The 19,114-nt window shown below is 36.6% G+C and overlaps 2 protein-coding genes across 3 annotated transcripts; both read left to right on the top strand.

Annotated features, from left to right (window-relative positions):
- Positions 1-246: 246 nt before the first annotated feature.
- Positions 247-6,874, top strand: c8g (complement component 8, gamma polypeptide). 2 transcript variants are annotated; one of them, XM_028434735.1, is made up of 7 exons: positions 247-541; positions 2,003-2,148; positions 2,993-3,063; positions 3,169-3,276; positions 4,432-4,536; positions 6,411-6,446; positions 6,727-6,874. In XM_028434735.1, exons 1-7 carry the CDS (start codon positions 356-358, stop codon positions 6,744-6,746), a joined length of 672 nt encoding a protein of 223 aa, XP_028290536.1. In that variant the 5' UTR covers positions 247-355; the 3' UTR covers positions 6,747-6,874. The 2 variants fall into 2 exon arrangements, with proteins under 2 accessions (XP_028290536.1, XP_028290535.1); XM_028434734.1 differs by having other exon boundaries at positions 2,993-3,276.
- A 2,444-nt stretch (positions 6,875-9,318) lies between these two features.
- On the top strand, positions 9,319-14,494 carry LOC114454144 (lipocalin-like). The gene is made up of 6 exons (XM_028434378.1): positions 9,319-9,496; positions 10,458-10,597; positions 11,968-12,047; positions 12,373-12,486; positions 14,147-14,248; positions 14,337-14,494. The coding sequence occupies exons 1-6, from the start codon at positions 9,398-9,400 to the stop codon at positions 14,354-14,356; spliced, it is 555 nt and encodes a 184-aa protein (XP_028290179.1). The 5' UTR covers positions 9,319-9,397; the 3' UTR covers positions 14,357-14,494.
- Positions 14,495-19,114: the final 4,620 nt, after the last annotated feature.

The following is a 19,114-nucleotide window of genomic DNA, read 5'->3' as shown; positions in this document are numbered from 1 at the left end:
ATGTTTTGTCCCAGTCCACCACTGGATATGAATAAATAGATAAATCAACGTTGTGTTTGTTCTGTAAGTTCAAGGTTCTGCTAAACTAACTGTGGCATTATTGAGAATTTGCTTTTGGCTGAAACAGAGTTCAGAGGTAGCGACACAGGATTTACCGTATAGTACGTCCCTAGAGAAAGTTAATGTTTAACTCCATCCATCACTGTTTGCCTCCAGTTCTCTGTTGTTTGTTTGTCCGTCCTTTGTGAACATGAGTTGGACGTTTGCTAAAGCAGGCGGGTGATGTGGACGGAATAATCTGGAACCAACGACCGCAAGGTTTCTCACAAGTTATTTCAGTTTTGGTTAAGTTTTAATGATGGTTGTAGTTTGGCGCTGCGTGTTGGTGATGTTAGTGGTGATGTGCGCTTGCCTCTGTGGCTACACCGAGGCTGTGGGGGGAGCAAAGAGTCGTCAACGACCCCAGAGGCGACCGCCTAAGGAGCCAAAGGTTGAGCCTGTTGATCAGCTCATACCAACGCAGAACATTAACATACCACAGGTAAGAGAGACAATAGCAAGTGTTTGTACAGTTTTTATACATTTTTAGTTTGTTTTTAAGAAAATATTTATTTTCAAATCATTTACGGTGACAAAAGATATTTTTTGTATGGGGAGCTAGCTAGTAGCGCATGTTGGTTTGTCTTTTGTTTATACCAAACTGTTGACTTGCAACCAAAACTGTCAAGGAAATATTCCCAAAAATTATAGGAATTCCAAGTCATTATAGATTGTTAGACCCTTGGGGCCTGTACTACAAAGCTGGATAAGCATATCCGACCACCTGTCCAAACATTCTACGTCAGAGAGAAGCTGTTCTACGAATCACAATATGAAGTCGCTAATAGAGTTTATTTCAGCCTGGCTACGTGCACGTCCCAGTGGAAGGGGCGGAGATTGCAGGGTCAGACCAATCACAAACAGAGAAACTGTGCAGACTTACGAATAATTCTTTCAAAATAAGAATTAAAATCCATAATTCAGACCAAAAACAACACTGTTGCTGCAGAAAAAGCAGGAAGGAAGGAATGCAGACATAAAGCTGCCGACGCTGTTAATATGTAAAAGTGTGAGATTATACAATATGAATTAATGGGATGATAAATCAACTATCCTACTTCCAAACAGGTTAGGTGTTCAGCCTAAGTTACCATGGTGATTTAGCCCTGTAAGAAGTTAGCCAGCGTCATAGTACAGGACACACTGAATAAACCACATGCGGCCCTCGCTCTAACTGTACGTAACTCTCAGAATATAGTAAAAACATGGCTTAAAAGAAAAACATACACTAGAAAAAAAAAATACACAAAATGACAAAACTACGATGACGAAAAACAAAAGAAAGAAAAATATACAGAATGACAGAGAAAATTTACAAAACAACAACAAATGACCACAAAAACCACCAAAAACTCTCTAAACGACAACAATAACACATAAAACAACAACAAAAATATTTAAAATGTTCCCTCTTATATCATTGCTCAAAATGGTTTATATTCGACTTGCTGGTATGAATGTTATTAATGAGGCCCACGAATAAGTCAATCATATTTTCTTTGGCCCCCACCGTCATAGCGGTTTCCCACTCCTGACAGAAACGGGCAACTGGTGGCCCAGGGGCCAGTTGCAGGCCTCTGTTTAATTTTGTGAGGCCCCCAAAGCAAACTCACAAAATGACAATAAATAAACAAAAAGACTCAAAAGGACAACAAAAACACACAAGACGACTACAAAAATGCACAATAATTGAAAAACATGTAAAAGAACAAAAATATGCAAAAATGGCAAAAAAAAAGCCCTATAATTAATAATAATAATAATAATAATAATAATAATAATAATAATAATAATAATAATAATAATAATAATAATAATAATCAAAACGATAGAAAGCAGGTTTTAGTAAAAAAACAAGCAGCAAAAAACTATTTTCTTTACGTCTGGTCTTTGTGTGCTGCAGATGACTGGAAAGTGGTACCTTCTGAACGTCGCCTCGAAATGTCCTCACCTGATCAAACATGGAACTCAAGTGGAGCCGACCACCATGACGCTCTCTCAATCCTCCACTCCTGACAAAACACTCTCCGTTAGCACCAAAACACGCCAGTAAGTACGAGATCAAGAGAAAGTGTCTACAGTATGGACCAAGACACTTGGAAGCAGTGCTGTAAACAAAGGCAATGACTAAAAAATGAGGATATTATCAAAACAAAAGATTAAAAGAGTTCATTAAATCAGAGCTTAATTAATCAATTCATTCAAAGTGATCAGAAGCAAACTACAATGACCTCATGTAAAGGATTTTCAATATCGGTGAAATAACCCAAAGATGGGGTTCAAAATAAAAACGAAGAAGTTGCATAAAGAGAAATTGTTTTATATCCCAAGAAAGTGTAATGTTTATACTATAAATTAAACTTTTTTCTTACATTCCCACATGCAGTTATGGGCCAATGAAAATAATAAAAATAGCATTTTGTTGGATTTTAAGAGCATGTCACCCAAGAACCAACGCACATATGTGACTAATCATTAGTGATGTGAACAGTCTATGTTCATAGCTCTAAGCTGATCTAATTACAGGGAGCTGAGTTATATATGCTAAGTTATTTACTGAAGGCTCCAACATGTCCCCAAACAAACTTTTCTCCATTTTCGAGGGTCTGGCATGTCCACCAGATAAGACATACTGTATAGCAGATATTTTTATATATTCTGAGAGAGTAGGTGAAGCCGTATTACTATATCAAATTTCAGTTTCAGATGTGATGTAGTTCCTGAGATATTGGAAACTGTAAATGGAAGAAAATAAAGGACGAGCAAAAATCAACACCTACACACCTCACTAAATTGGCCATTTTTCAAAAAATATTCACCCGATCGAACTATTGGATAATTAGGAAAAAATTGGTAAAAATTTCAGAATTTTTTTTTCCTCGTGTTTTTCCAGTAACCATCAGTGCTGGGAGATTCTACAGGTTTATTATCTGACTCCAACTTCAGGACGACTCATTCTTAATGGCAAGTTCAGCAGAAATCATACCTGCATAAGTCGCTTTTTAGCCTTAATAATAACATTCTGTTGGGAGGAGTGCTTTGTAATTTTAATTCTGTCATATCCACCAGGTACCCAACCCGGGAGGAACACTGAGATATCAATAAAAGAAACCGACTACACCACCTACGCCATCATTTACTACCGAAAATATGGCAAGGTGACGATGAAGCTCTATAGTAAGATTTGCATCTTTCTCCACATTGTTTTATTTGACATGATTAAAGACGTAGCGTAAGCCTCAGAGCAATCAATTAAAGATCATTGGCTTTAAAAAAAAAAAAAAAAGATGAAAATGACAATGCATTGTGGGATGTGGAGTCCCGTAGACGAATAAATGGAAATGTTTGCCCTCCAAAAACTGTGCAAAAAGTGACTTCCCAACACTTCTAAGGTGTTTTCACGGACTGGAAGTTGTGGCAAATCAATGGTGGATGTTTATTTCTGGATTTATATGGAAAGATCAGAATCTAGCAAAAATGTAATGTCTCGTAGAGTGAGTTAAGTCAGTGATGCTCAACGTGTGGCTCTGTATGTCTTACATTTCATTATCATTCCCCCACAAAAACTTAAAAAGGGGAAACTTTTTAACCCCTTTTTACCTATATTCTTTGGCCATTTTGCAACTTCCTTTGTCCCATTTTCATAAAGTTCTGACACTTTCTTCAGACTTTAGCTACTTTTTGCCAATAAATATTTATTTTTTCCAATTTTTTTTGGTCAATTTTTCCAGTTCTTTTTGACACTTTTATCCAATGTTTGTACTTTGTTTAATTTTTCTGGCCACTTTTAATCCAAATAAGCTATAAATCCCAACAAATACCACTTGATTCCCTTTTTCCCTCAACATTTTGCCTCTTTTCACTATTGTTTGCCACATTTTTCTCATTTAAACCACCCTTTGCCATTTTTGGCCCATTTTAGTCACTTTTCACTCTTGTCTTGCCACTTTTGGACAATTTTTGGCCACTCGCTCATCAAAAAAAATGTAGCGGACCAGACCGGCCCACCAGGACGATGCCAGATGGCCAATCCACCCCAGTATCACAGGGAATACCAGGAACAAACTATGGTGTCAGCGAATCATTGACCTTGACTTTGCAAAGACACACAAGAAATTTACACTAAGAATGAAGTTAAAAAAAGCAACCTTTTTTGCATCTGACTACAGAACTCCACATCCCACAATGCAATGCGTGAAAATTTTCCAAAAATGATAATAAGAATTTGTTTACAGTGGCAATTTCAACCTTTTACATATTTTTTTTGAGCAAAACGGTCTTTATTTGCTAAACAACAATATTCAGTTAATATTGACTTGTTTACTGCTACAGGCAGGGTTACAGATGACCTTTCAGAGCCACTGCTGACAAAGTTTGAAGAACAAGCAGAAAAGCAGGGCCTTGGACTGGCCTATCATTTCCCCTTCCCTACGTACAGTAAGTTGAGTTTTACTCATCTGAAACAATCCTTCATGCACAGTTTCTCATTTAATGGAGCGTAGGGCAGGATTTGTGAAATAAACACATTTTAAGTCTTTTAATGCTAATGGGTGATAAAGCGTTCAAAACCAAATAGAATGAGCCCACACACATTTCTCCCTATTGCCTTGAACAGACTGCGATGCATTTTATTCTGCAATTCGGGGCCTGAATTTCCCACGTAGTTCTGCAGACGTGACGTCAAATGACGTTGGTGCGCGTTCTCAATGGCTTGGAGAGATGTCCACTCTGCCAGAAATAATGAAGAAGAAGAAGAAGAAGAAGAAGAAGAAGAAGAAGAAGAAGAAGAAGAAGAAGAAGAAGAAGAAGAAGAAGAAGAAGAAGAAGAAGAAGAAGAAGAAGAAGAAGAAGAAGAAGAAGAAGAAGAAGAAGAAGAAGAAGAAGAAGAAGAAGAAGAAGAAGAAGAAGAAGAAGAAGAAGAAGAGGAAGAAGAAGAAGAAGAAGAAGAAGAAGAAGAAGAAGAAGAAGAAGAAGAAGAAGAAGAAGAAGAAGAAGATGAAGAAGAAGAAGAAGGAGGAGGCTTGGAGATTGAAAGAAGAGGACAAAATACTGTTTGTCATGGAGCAGAGAAGGACAGCTTTGAAGCCACAATCCTTCTTCTGCACAAAAACATAAATTATCCTGAGTTTTGATTTGTGGATTATGTAAATAGATCCTCTGGGTCTCTTGCACGCACTACGTTCCACTCTGCCGTAAATAAAGGAGAAGAAGAAGACCAAACTACTATTTGGTTTCACGGAGGCATGCGCAGAGGTCTTGCAGTGACAAGTCACATGAACTGCGAGTAAATGGTTTGTCCACGGTTCATTAAATAAAAACAGTGGCTATTCGTACGGTTGCCGTATCAATATACCGACATTCTATCCGTACGCAGCGCCCCTCATTGGCCAGTTTAGGTCACGTGACTAAGACGCTACGTAAGTGTTTTTCGGTAATCATACCAATAGCACCGGGGGTTGTCCATACGCCAACCGTACGAATAGACACTTTCTTAAATAAAACACTCCCAGTTTTTAACAATAATTTTACAGCCAATAATGAAATACATAATTATTCTACCCGAACAGTTCTCAAACTTCAACCCCCCCCTTTTCACGTACCCCTACTTCTCTATTTACAAAATCCCGAGGTCCCAGAATATGGAATTCTCTTCCTCCTCATCTGATCAAACTTTTCCTGCTCATTTGAAACCTACTCCTTAATAATTAACCAAACAACGGTTGCTTTTCGTTCTGTTATTTGTTGTCAATGTTTTGATTTTGATGTCGATGTTTCCTGCTCCTTTTCAAAGTTTTGCTGTCGTGACGTTGCTTTATTTTGCCTCGACTTTATTTTATTATTATTGATTTTTTTCTCTTTAGTTAAAGTTTACATGTTATATTAGGAGCCCTCTTCTCCGTCATGCCCGTTGAGGGTTTTTTGGGTTTTCCCTGGCATGACTAAAGCGTATTGATTTCTGTTTATGTCTGTTCATTGTGATCATGTTTCATTGTATTTTAAACTGTGCCAAATAAAAAACAATAGGAAAAAAAAAAGAAAAAGAAATGAAAACCAATAACCGTTGGAATGCGGATCCGAGTCCGACCCGACAAGCATTTAGATATTTATACCCTAGACCAACCCATCTATTTACAGAAAAAAGCCCAGAACAGCAGAACAAAATGCATCACACAGTCTGTTCAAGGCAATAGGGAGATGTATGTGAACTCATTCTTTTTCATTTTGAACGCTTCATCAATCATTAGCATTAAAGTACTGCCCTATCCTCTGTGTTTTTAAACTAACTACTATGTTTTGTGTGCTCTCTTTAGGCCATTGTGGAGACACGGACCAGGATCACATAATCAGTAAGCAAATAATATTCTTTTATACAATAAAAAAGAAAGGTAATTCAACTAAACTAAACTTTCCCTCCATAATTTTTTATTGCTGCAAACACAAACATGTGTTTTATTATATTGACTGAACAACAGAATAACTTTGAGGTTTGATGGATTTTATCATAGCTTTTCTAACTTCTCACAGGCTGCTCACATGTTTTGAATCAATGTGCGGGTCGTCAATAGCGTTCCGTCTGTCAATAACTCATGTGCCTCTTTTCATAACTCTTTTCTCTTCTCATAACAGACTGTGTTCCTACATGCTGAGGGGGTGGAGCTGCACGAAAGGAAAATTCCGAGAAAAGAAAGAAATAAATCAAGGATCACTAAAAAAAAAAAAAATGTTGAAATAAAAAACACTGAGGAAACAATGTTTTTTCAAAAGCTTTTCAAAAGTGCACAGGGTCACAAAGATTTATCTTTACATAAACAACATGAAATAAAAAGCTTGCTCCAGTGTGAATGTTTCTGCTGCTTTCATAACGACACATAAGATGGATGTGGGGGATGGAGTTCAGATGAAAATGATAACAAAAAAAAAAAAAAAAGAGTTGAAGGAGTTTGAGGATGATTTGGAAACTTGTTTCGTAACCAGTGTTAATCTGAAAAATGTGCTTCTATTAAAAACATATAATAATGATCCTTTATTATTATTATTATTATTATTATTATTATTATTATTATTATTATTATTATTATTATTATTATTATTATTATTATTTATTATTTATTATAAATATCCTTGGTCAGGTCACTTTTTCAAGGTCTATTTTCTGAGACAAGCTTCAAAACATTTAATTTTGACCAAATCTAGCCGATACAACCCCAGTGACACACAATATCACTTAAAGCTGCAGTTTGTAAGTTTTTTTTTTGGCATCATTTGGTCAGAAATCCATAATGAGCATTGAGCATATTGTAATCCAAAGTGTTCTGAGTGGACAGTGAATCTATTCTCGTTCTTCTGGATCTGTAAAATGAACTTTATAAATCCAGGAGCGTGACGCTCCCAGAATCTGGATGTTTAGCCAATATAAGATCTTTCTACAAACACGTGTGCTCCATGAGCTGCTCGACTGAAGTCAGGCGCATTCACAAACCATATAGTAAACGTGCATTTGCGGATGTTCCAGCAGAAGTCTCGATAACAGCGTAAGGCGCAACAGTTACACAGCAAATCAAGCGAAAAAAAGGCAGACCGAGGTGAAGAAGCAACAGAATAAAGTCAAACACTGAGGAGGAGCGGACCACTTTCGCTTTGCGTTCTCGCGGACCTCCGTGACTGCACAGGGTCCGCCGCACACACACACTGGCTTCAGTGGGAGAGCGAGAACAGATGGGATAAATCGCGTGTAAACCTAAGAGAGGCTAAATCAAGGTGAATTCCTTTTACAGTCTGAATGCGGCAGCCCCCTCTCTGTGTGCTCTCTCAGGCGGGAACGAGCCGATGCCAGCAGCCGCTGCTCAGTACAGTAACTACAGAGTAATACGTGCATTCATGTTATGCGTCACAAATTTTTGCGAAAGCTTCCGCAGGATTGAAAAAACGTTTTCCCCATATTTGCTTCATATGCGCGTTTGAAGCAAATATAAAAGCGCCGCCAACCAGAGTCCCTTTCTTTTCACCACCAACTATTAAGGACCCCAGTAAAATCAATGCTCTTTACTCTCTGTGGAAGCTTAAGTGCCGTCAAAATGCTTGAAGCCGGCGTTCCTTGATTCACTAGGTTAACCAGCGACGCATCCAACTTGGTGAGATACACTGTTTTTCTCAGGTGCTGCGCCAAATCCTTCTTGATCCAGTCCCGGTAAAAAAAACTGGCCGTGTTGTAGAGCTCCAGGTGGTCACACAATGCCACGATTGTTTTCTCCTCCTTGCTGAAATGGATAAACAGACCGGTGTCTGTGTTGACGGCCTGACGTCATTGTTAAAGAGAACTCTGATAGGCTTTCGCGCCTGCGCGTCACACGAAGCAGGAGTTCAATATTATCAACTCCAGCGAATGATGAATGTCTCGGAAAATTGGAAGCGCGCATGCCGTGGCCGATGCTCTTGCCGCACGGATCAAACCGCGCCGCCCAACAAGAGAAGAATTCGCCACTTAGCGCGTCAATTCCATTGACTTTGTATGTAATCTGTCTTAATGAGTCTCCATAACACCAGAAAAATCTCCTTTAGCACAAGATAACGTCCATACATTTGTCACTATGTCTCTATTGAGAAAAAAGTTGCTAAAAGCGTTCACAAAACATACCAGTAGGGAGGTTGGGTTTTAGTTTCAGTTTCAAAATGGAGTGGAGAGAGGATTCTACAAACTGCAGCTTTAACCTTTGACTCTGTCTCTCTGATGCTTCTCAGGTTTGAACAACTACTAGAGTAATTTCACTCTATTCTAACAAAACTCGATTTAAACAACATTCTGAGTGTGTTTGTGCAACTCTTCTTATGCAATAATCTGATTACAAGTTGGTGCCAAAGTTCTGCAATTTTAAGCATCAAAACTTCTTCACTTGCAATGACTCAAATATTCGCAGATAGTGTTTTTGCACCCATTTTGCAATACTACAACATCTGTGTGATCTGTGTACCATATGGTGAGTCAATCTGTATTCTTACCAAACAGCCACTGTGTTGATAGGCCACGTTTAAAGGAGGGGGAAGAAGAAGAAAAGGGGGACGTTAAAAGGACCCTATTATGTTGCGGCTTCTTCTCCCCCCCCCGTCCATCCACATGTGCCAGTTGTGTAACTGCAGTGATTTATTGGCGAGCTGTTGGGTAATTGGAGGCCAAAAGGTTTTGTAAAGAAGAAAAGGGGAGGAGACAAGAAAGCGTATAAAGAAGCCTCCTGTGCAGACGTTACCTTACCACTTAATCTCCACGCTTTGCTGAAGACGCTCAGACACAGGAGAGGAAATCATGACGAACTCACTGCTGAGGATGATGACCACACTGTCATGTTTGCTGATGGGCGTCTACGCCGAGGTCACGCCTGTGCAGGACTTCAGCTTGGAGAAGGTAAAGTTATCACAAGGATTACACACACACACAAAACACACACAAAAAGGATTAATAGTTAATTAGAATAACACAATTCTTTCCTAAATAATTCCAGCAAGTTCACGTTATTCTTTTTTGAACAATATATAAAAGTACACAGTTCAAACTTAAGGCTCGGGGGCCAAATACGGCCCTTTAGAAAAGTGTTTCTCAAACTTTTTTGGCTCAAATACCCCCTTACTCTTACTAAATCCAAGGCCCCCCTTTGTCCGACGACAACATTTATGTTAGAAAACTATTTAAAAACAACTATAGACCATAATGATGGAAAACATGAGTGATAAAACACATTTTAAAGATTCTCATTTTGTGAATAAGTGGAAAGAAACATTATTTGGTGCAGTGGTTCCCAAAATTCTTTGGGAACGTGACCCCGTTTTGATAAAGAATTTCTGGCGACCCCAAAGACATTTTTGTTCTAGGGTTAATTACTTTTTGATCATGTTTCTTTTACTACGTTTTAGTTTAACTAAATTTATATTTCACATAGTAAAAGTATAGTAACACAGTTGTTTACAATTGTGTTTTAATAATAACAATAATGAAAAATAAACAGAATTAAAACATTTCAAAAATCTATTCAAATTTTTCAGAAACTCGATACAAAGTTTGCAAAACCTTCATTTAGTGGCTCCTGAATAGATTTATTTCTATAGTTTTTATCATTTCCAGTAGTATCACGCCTGGTGTGGGACCAAGACTGACAATTTATTTGTTAATTTTCCATTATCTCTTTCTCTTAAGTACCCCCTGTAGTGCCATCGCGTACCCCTATTTGAGAAACACTGCGTTAGAGCATCCAATTCAGCCGGCGCAACAAGCAAAAAAGTCAGAGAAACCATGAATCATTGTGTAAATTACCAACTAATTCAAATTTTCTGTTTGAGCTTCGTTTATTCAGACATCTTTTTATTTTTAGATCGCTGGGAAGTGGTACCTCGGAGGCATCGCCACCAACGCTGAGTGGTTTGTTAACAATAAGGCGAGTATGAAAATGGGCACCGCCATGCTGACGCCAACTGAAGAAGGAGACCTGGACCTCACTTATGCCAACCTGAAGTAAGAAATTATGTTGGTATCCTAATATGTCAAGGTTTTATTTATTCAGACAAACTTTTGTCAGGAAATTCATTTTAATATCCTGACATGTTTTGATTGCCAACTGTCAGTCTTCCTCAAAGGCATCTACTGATTGCTTTGATGTGTCATTATTTCTGGGTGTGGCCAACTTGAGAGTTCTCCCAGGCTGATCACGCCCCCTGTCGGTCTTTGGAGAAACAAAAATTCCTCCCCCTCACTTTTCACAGAGGAATTCATTGTTGAAAACATATTGGTCCAGTTAGATTGATTGATGTGATCAAGCCAATCACAGCCAGCCATTTGATGAATCTGTTGTTCAAAGAAGGTCAACAAAGAGTTAACAGCAATAAGAAAAGTGTAAGTAAAGTGGCAAAAAATAACAGGTGGCAAAAAATGCTCCAAAAGTGACAGAAACGTAGCAAAAAAAGAGTGAAAAGTGACTAAAATGGGACAAAAGCAGTCAAGAGTGGCAACAAATTGACAAAATAGAGGAAACTTGTGGAATGTAATAGCAAAAGGTAGCTTAAAAGAGCAAAATGTCGAAAACAATAGTAAAAAAGGGCAAAATGTGGAATAAAAAGAGACAAAATGTAGTGAAAAGGGTATTTAAAAGTGGTATTTATTTGGCAAAAGGGAGCTCATTTGGATGAAAAGTAGCAAAAAATGGTTAAAGAATCAACAAAAATTGCATAAAAATGATTAAAAAGGGATATTTATTGGCAAAAGGAAGCGAAAATCCCCCCAAAAAACTAAAAACTGTGGGGCAAAGGAAGTTGCAAAATGGCCAAAGGAAAAGGTACAAAGGGGATAAAAAGTTGAAGTTTTTCTAAACCTAAGTCATAAAGAGCCACATGTTGAGAATAACTGACTTAATAATGGCTTTATCATGCTTTCAGAAATTAATTAAATAAATTAAATTGGAAGATGACAGTTGCCCTACCTATAGAACACCCAAAGCCATCAGTAGATGCCTCTGAGGAAGACTGACAGTTGACATTCAAAACATGTCAGGAGCTAAAAGATAATTTGCTGAAAAAATTGAATAAATGAGACCATAACATATTTCATATTTCAAAAAGAAGACACTTGCTAGAATTATAATTTTAATAAATGAAAATTATTATGATAAATATATCATAATAAAGCATCACATTTGCCAAACTTAAGGCACGGGGGCCAAACTTGTCCCGCCACAGCGTCCAGTCTGGAATGAGTTTGCACACAGAAAAATCTACTTATGATTATCTTAAGGGATGTTATGTAATGTTTTTCCCAATCTGGCCTACGTGTGAATATTAAAGCTGTATAATATGTTTCCTTCACATCTCTGACGATGTTTGTTTCTCTAGTGCTGATGGTTCCTGCTGGAGAATGACCAACTTAGCCAAAAAAACAGACACCGCTGGACGCTTCACGTTCCACAGCGAGGGTGAGGAGAACACCCCACACTCTATTCTTTAGAGTTACACACCTGCTGCTTAGTCATTTTTACTGGTTACTACCTGCTGCTTAGTCATTTTTACTGGTTACTACCTGCTGCTTAGTCATTTTTACTGGTTACTACCTGCTGCTTAGTCATTTTTACTGGTTACTACCTGCTGCTTAGTCATTTTTACTGGTTACCACCTGCTGCTTAGTCATTTTTACTGGTTACCACCTGCTGCTTAGTCATTTTTACTGGTTACTACCTGCTGCTTAGTCATTTTTACTGGTTACTACCTGCTGCTTAGTCATTTTTTATCTATTTTTTGTAGTATGGAACAACGACAACGACATGCGTGTTACGGATGCCGTGTATGATGATTACTCTATCACGTACACCATCAAGACAAAAGAAGGCGTGTCTCATGTTCTCATCAATCTTTACAGTAAGTTCTGTCATAATAATTAATTACGACATATATATAATTGTAATTGAGAAAGATGTGTTGCTATTGTTATTGTAAATTAATTGTAATTGAGGTCAGATAATTGACTTTGTAATTGTAATTGGCACGGATATTCAATAAAAATGGTAATTTACAATTTTCTTGAATGCAAACAGAGAGAACCATGTTACAGTTCTATGGCTTACACCACATGTGTCAAACTCATGGTACGGTAAACACAGTAAAAATGACAGAGAAAACATTAATTAATGTGTAAATTACCAAATAATCCAGTTGTAAATATCTTCAATTCCCTATTTTTTTGAAACTCCACAATATTTTTAAGGGCTTTACATTTTTCTTTGTTTATAGAATGTAATCATTTTTAATTGCGAATTGTGGAAAGAATTCTCAATTTTTCCACAAATCTTGTACTTTCTCACAAACAATTCCACAAAATTATTCTATTTCCCACTACCTGTCAGTTCTCTTCAGGATAATTTTACCATTTTACAAAAACTAACTAACTAAATAAATTCATTTAGGGGAAAAAATGCACAGATGTCCACAATAAAAATATTAATACCAATATTTCCATTGAGCCTAATAAGGTAACAAAGAGATAAAAACAAATTGGATGATAAATAATATATTTTTTAGTGTATTTTACAGCTGATGTAATATATGGGTCAAAACTGACCCGTCATCATAGGTGATGCTAACACAAGAATTAATTAATTTAATTTTTTTGAACTTTATTAATTGAGAATGTAATTGACTTTCAAGGGAAAAATATTAATTTTAATTAGAAAAAATGACAGACACCAAAACCATAATTCAGTTGTAATTAAACATGGGTAGTTGAAGACTGAAAAATGTAATTGACCCCAGCCAGGGGTGGGGTCAATTATAATTGTAATCACATATTTGATAATTCAAATTATGGCGTAATTATAATCATAATTTTAAAAATCTGTTGCTCTCATAACTGTAATTCATTTGTAATTGAGTTTAGATAATTCACTTCACACTAATTGTAATTGCCATGAAAATTCTATAAAAATTGTCAATTATAATTCAACGTAAAGTCGGGGAACCATGTTACAGTTCTATGTACAGTTCTACACATATGTAGTTATTATTATTTAAAATGTGTTTCATATCAAGCTTTCCCAAATTTTACTATTTTAAAAACAATTTAAATCGAGGGGTATAGAACAACACCAAAAATATTAAAACTTAGATTTTCAAGGTAACCGATAGGGGGAAAAATAGAATATATATATATATATATATATATATATATATATATATATATATATATATATATATATATATATTTATTTTTAGTGTATTTTACAGCTGATTTAGGAGCCGTTATCATAAGAGATGCTAACATGAAGCTAACACAAGAGGAAAGTTCAGTTTTATGGGGTTATGTATTAAAGGCTCAGTAATTGCGATTCATAATGGAACTTTAGTAATAGAGAATTAAACTGTAATTGACTTTATGAGGATATAAAAAAAGAATTGTAATTTAATTGTAATTACAAAAAATGCTGGGCACTATCTTAATTGACTTGCAATCGAACATAAATAATTGAAGACAGAATTGTAATTGAAAAAAATGTAATTGACCCCTGCTGCTCTGTTTGTGCAGGTCGTTCCCCTGAGATCAGTGCTGAGCTGCAGCAGAAATTCACCCAGTTTGCTTTGGCCAATCAAATCCTGGCAGACAACATCGCTATCCTGCCAAAGAACGGTCAGTTATTATCACCTATAGGTCACACTGTGTGATATAGATCTATAGATATGTGATATTGACTTGCTTCTTGGTTGTTTTGCTGCAGAGGAATGTCCTGCGGTCTGAGGAGTTCCTTCAATCATCACATCTCACACATTTCCTGTGGATTCCTATAAACTGCGACCCAAAAACCCACTGCTGAACCATTTTTTTCCCCCTTTTCTTTTCTATCTGAAAATATTAAAGGGCTAAAGTCAAATCTTCCAACTGATGATTTTTTTCTGGTACTATTTTTATTTTAGTTTCAAAAAATGAGCTAAAAACCAACAAATAAAATCAATAAAACAGGGTCATTCCATGTCATTTCAACAAAATGGCCCACGCACTTCACTAAAATTTTCATCATTTTTTCCATGGTTATTTAATGTGCACACACTGCACATTTTTAGTTTGATTGGATGAAAACTATTTGACATTTGGCCAATTTAGAGACTGGGTTATTTTTTGATTTTTGTGCGTTCTTCCATTTTCAGCTTCCAATATCTCAGGAACTACATCACATAGGAAACTGAAATGTGGTGCAGTAATACAGCTCCACCTACTCTCTCAGAATATATAAAAATATCTTCTGTACATCACATCTGGTGGACATGCCAGCTCCTTGAAATTGGAAAAAAGTGCGCCGTGGTTTGGATCATGTTTGGTCCTTAGCATATGTCTCAGCTCCCTGTAATTATTTCAGCATAGAGTTATGAACATAGACTGTTCACATCACTAATGATTAGTCACATATATGCATTGGTTCTTGGGTGACACACTCTTGAATTTCAAAAAAATATCCTTTTTTTTTTTTTTTTTACTATTTTGATTGGTTCATAGCTGCATGAGGAAATGTAAGTTTTAATTCATAGTATAAAAGTTATTCTTTCTTGGGATATAAAACTATTTTTCTTTATGCAACTTCTTCATTTTTATTTTGGACCCCAACAATGATAGAGCCCCAAATCAGTTCCTGAACTTTTAAAACATAAATCATCCAAAAACAAATTAAAGAGTTACAGAAAAAATACTTAGAAGATGAAGGAACATATACTGTATATGAAATCAAATTATAAATACTGTTAGACATTTCCATTTGTGTTTTTTTGTACGGACACCGATTCTAAAAAAAAAAAAAGGTACCTCTTTATCTAACGATATTTATCTTAAAAACTACTAAAACATTTATTACCAGTGATGCATTCAGCTGTTTCAATGTGTTCATATACACACTGTTTTAAGGCTTATACTTACAATATTACTGCACACACAGTAGCATAATTCATTCTCATTGGGATTAAATCCCTGTGACTGACTGACAGGTTTTTAATCATTCAAATGGACATCAAGGCTGGACTAATACTAGAGTATATACAATATATATATATGTGCAGGATAAAAAGACTAATTAAACTGCTCAAAACAATGATTTATATTCAATTGTTGCACCAGAAAATGTAAACCTACAAAATAGTTTTAAAAAGAGGGAAAAAAAGACGCATGAATCAGGAGGTCAAATATGGCCACAAGAGGGCAGCATGTGATCTGTCACAAATGGGAAAAAAAAAAAAAGTCTGTTCAACACCAAAAAAACACACTATAACTAAAAATATTCAGATTTTTTTTTTTACAAACCACATTCTGAATGGATCCAAGACAGAGAAACAGAAAGATAAACTTAAAATGTGCCTGTTTTCCTGATTCACTTTTTCCTTTTCTACCATTTTATTTTCCTAAACATGCTTTGATGATTAAATTAACTAAAATAGGCAAAAAGCTAAATTTTTTAGTTACTTCATTCCGCACCATTTCAAACAAGGTATAATTAGATACGTTGTTAAGTTATCTCTTTAATTTTTGCCTTTGCACTTTTTATATTTTCTTTGTTTTCTTTTAACCTACTCGCATAAATAAACAAAACAAAATCACGTCAATAATTTGAGCTAAACTAGTTATTTTTTTTATGCAAAATTAAGGCACATAAAAGTTATCACCACAAAGTTTAAATTTATTTTGACCGAATATTAAATAAACATCAAACCACGAAAAGATGAATTTAATGCATCCGCTATATTTCATTAATGTTTTTCGAACTGAAACACTTGATAAACTCCGCCCCCTACACAGTGGAGCTTCTACTGCCTCTTTTCATTTGAAAATAAAAAAATCTTTTTTAGATCAGTGCATACAAACATACACATAATACTCACTGTAACTCAGAATCATCGTGATTGAAGGTGAGAAAGCAGCCATGCAGCACTTTACCTACAAACTCAGGTCCAGAGCCTTTTTTTTTGTTCCTGAACAACAAAAAATAATTAAATATTTTAAAGAATCACAACCACAAACAGTCAGAAAATTATCATGTCATAATTTAGTGGATAAATAACATGAATCTAATCACCATCCTTTCTTTTTTCCTTTATGCAGACGAGACTCTTCTATTCATCCATCACTGCAATGTTTCATTTTTCCTAAAGAAACACTAACTAGCTAACGTGTTTTGCTTAGAACCTTTAATTCTTCTTGAATCACAGAAAAAGACGACATTAAAAGATCAAACTTATTTTTATTGAACTCGAAACAAAACTAAAAGCAGAACATAATATTGTAGTGGTTTGGTTTGTGGGCACAGATTATTCCTCCTCATTAGAACTAAACCAACATGCTTAGGGTGTGTGTGTGTGTGTGTGTGTGTGTGTGAGACATTGAACAACTGAAACAGAAAGTGAACGAACAGAAGGAACATCAGAATGGAGCAGATCTTCTTTGTGGGAGAAGGCGGACACACTCTATCAGCTGAGCTGAAGTCAGAGAAAAGGATCAATACTCAACAATCATCACTGAGGTGATCGGGAGGAGGACGCAATAATACCAACAACAATAAAAAAAATGCATTTGTTTCAGTGAGCCGTGGGAGCAACGTGACAAAAGCACAAAAAAACTGAAAAACTAAATATCTGCATCAGAACAATGTTGGCATCTGGTTTCCACGGTAACACATGGCATCAAACAGAAGTTCTGGAAAGGTTTAACAGGAAAACATGAGCGAGAGGATCATCATCATGTGTTGGTGAAGCTCAGTGTGGCTCCGCCCACGTCCGAAGCAGATTGAAACAACAACTTTGACTCATGCTTCATCAAACGTGTGCGTTTGTGTGTTTGTGCGTCACAGAATGTAGAGGTGAACACTTCATATTTATGATTATGTTTAAATCAGCAAAGACGTTTCGGGCCTGTACTAAGAAGCTGGATAAGTATATCCTGGATTTATCTCCGTTAGCTACAACTAACCAAATATTCTCTGTCACAGAGCAGCTGTACTACGAAACAGGATATAAACACGTTCGCTTAAGTGGAGTGATTTCAGCCTGGCTACGTGTGCGCTTTAGTGACAGAGGTGGAGACTGTAGCATCAGACCAACCACAAACACAAAATATGAAGAATTAAAATCCATAATTCAGACCAAAAACAAGAAAAAAGAGGAATGAATGAACATTCACAGGCAGGAAGCTGCTGACATGTGTAAAAGCATGAGATTTTACAATATTAATCGATGGGATGATAAACAAACAACGCTCTCATCATTTATGAATGTAGAAATGTAACAAGTCAATAAAATCAGGCTTTACGTTAATAACGTTAATCTGTCGTTAGAATCGGAAGGAAAAAGAGATTTTATCTGTGGCTCAGACAGAAAAATAAGGCCGATCCTCACACTACAATAATCTGATCAAATCAACCGGTTACATTGTTTTTCAAATTAAAAGTCTGCTTTATTATTTTCACGGACATGGCCCAGTCCGCCTCCTTTGCTTCAAACCGCCTTCATTGACAGATTTTCGCGCTTTTGGTTAATATACACGCGATGGGCGTGTCAGGAACCTGGACTGGAGAATAAGCGCCGGAGAGAGGCGCGTAACTGCAGGCGTGTAAAAAAGCGTTTAAGTCCAATACGGCCCGTAGTCCTCCTCAATTGATCACACACACACTGGGATGGGATATCACTGTAGTATGTTCCTGCTGAGGTCATTATAGCGTATGAATGAAAGGATCAATCAAGTAATGACTTCATTTGTTTGCAATACAGGAGCATCTGACACAAGTTTCATCAACTGACTGTAGATCAATCAGATATGAATCTATATCTTTCATAAATGATGTCATCTCTAAATGAAAGGATTGCATTTATCTATAAATAATCTTTCATTCCTAAACTCAGCTGTCAGATCTGCATCAACCAGGACCTTCTCACAATGGGCAGCTCATTTTACAGGAGTACTGATTGGTCAGGGGGCGGGACTTTAGCAATCACTCAGATCTTACTTTATAACCTGGACCTGACCAGTTTAGGTGTTCAGCCTAAGTTACCATGGTGATTTTGCCCAGAAAGAAGTTAACCAGCATTGTAGTACAGACACAAAGGGTCTGACGATCCATAATGACTTGGTACTTCTTTCATTTTGGGAATATTTCCTTGCCAGTACTGATTACAAGTTAACAGTTCGGTATAAACAAAAGACAAACCTACGAGCGCTAAATCTGAGCTGTTAAAGTCACTTTCATATTTGGTCCTAAATCCGATACGTATCCGATTTTTTGCAATGCGGCTGCAGTCTGGACGGCTGAGGCACTCTCCATCCGACTCCTATGTCATCACCATGTGAAAACAATACCCTAGCCCAGGTGGCCATAACCAAACAGTCCGCTATAAAGATGTAGCAGCATCACAGCAAACGGCTAGAACGATAAACCTGGTTCTCTTCTTTTCACTCTCCTTAAAGCTGATATCCGGAGTTTCTGAGAAACGTCTCGATGTCCCTCCTTAAACAGCCTCACTTCCT

Source organism: Gouania willdenowi, chromosome 20, assembly GCF_900634775.1.
Source record: "Gouania willdenowi chromosome 20, fGouWil2.1, whole genome shotgun sequence".
Lineage (NCBI taxonomy): Eukaryota > Metazoa > Chordata > Actinopteri > Blenniiformes > Gobiesocidae > Gouania > Gouania willdenowi.
The sequence above is the reverse complement of the archived record's forward strand: the minus strand, read 5'-3'. Positions and strand labels throughout refer to the sequence as shown.

Excerpts from the sequence above, each read along its gene's own strand:
- LOC114454144 (XM_028434378.1), top strand. The coding sequence starts at position 9,398 with ATGACGAACTCACTGCTGAGGATGATGACCACACTGTCATGTTTGCTG. Across the intron at positions 9,497-10,457 it reads AGGACTTCAGCTTGGAGAAG|ATCGCTGGGAAGTGGTACCT; the intron begins GTAAAGTTATCA and ends TTTTATTTTTAG. Across the intron at positions 12,048-12,372 it reads CTTCACGTTCCACAGCGAGG|TATGGAACAACGACAACGAC; the intron begins GTGAGGAGAACA and ends TATTTTTTGTAG.
- c8g (XM_028434734.1), top strand. The coding sequence starts at position 356 with ATGATGGTTGTAGTTTGGCGCTGCGTGTTGGTGATGTTAGTGGTGATG. Across the intron at positions 3,277-4,431 it reads GGTGACGATGAAGCTCTATA|GCAGGGTTACAGATGACCTT; the intron begins GTAAGATTTGCA and ends TTACTGCTACAG. Across the intron at positions 4,537-6,410 it reads TTTCCCCTTCCCTACGTACA|GCCATTGTGGAGACACGGAC; the intron begins GTAAGTTGAGTT and ends TGCTCTCTTTAG.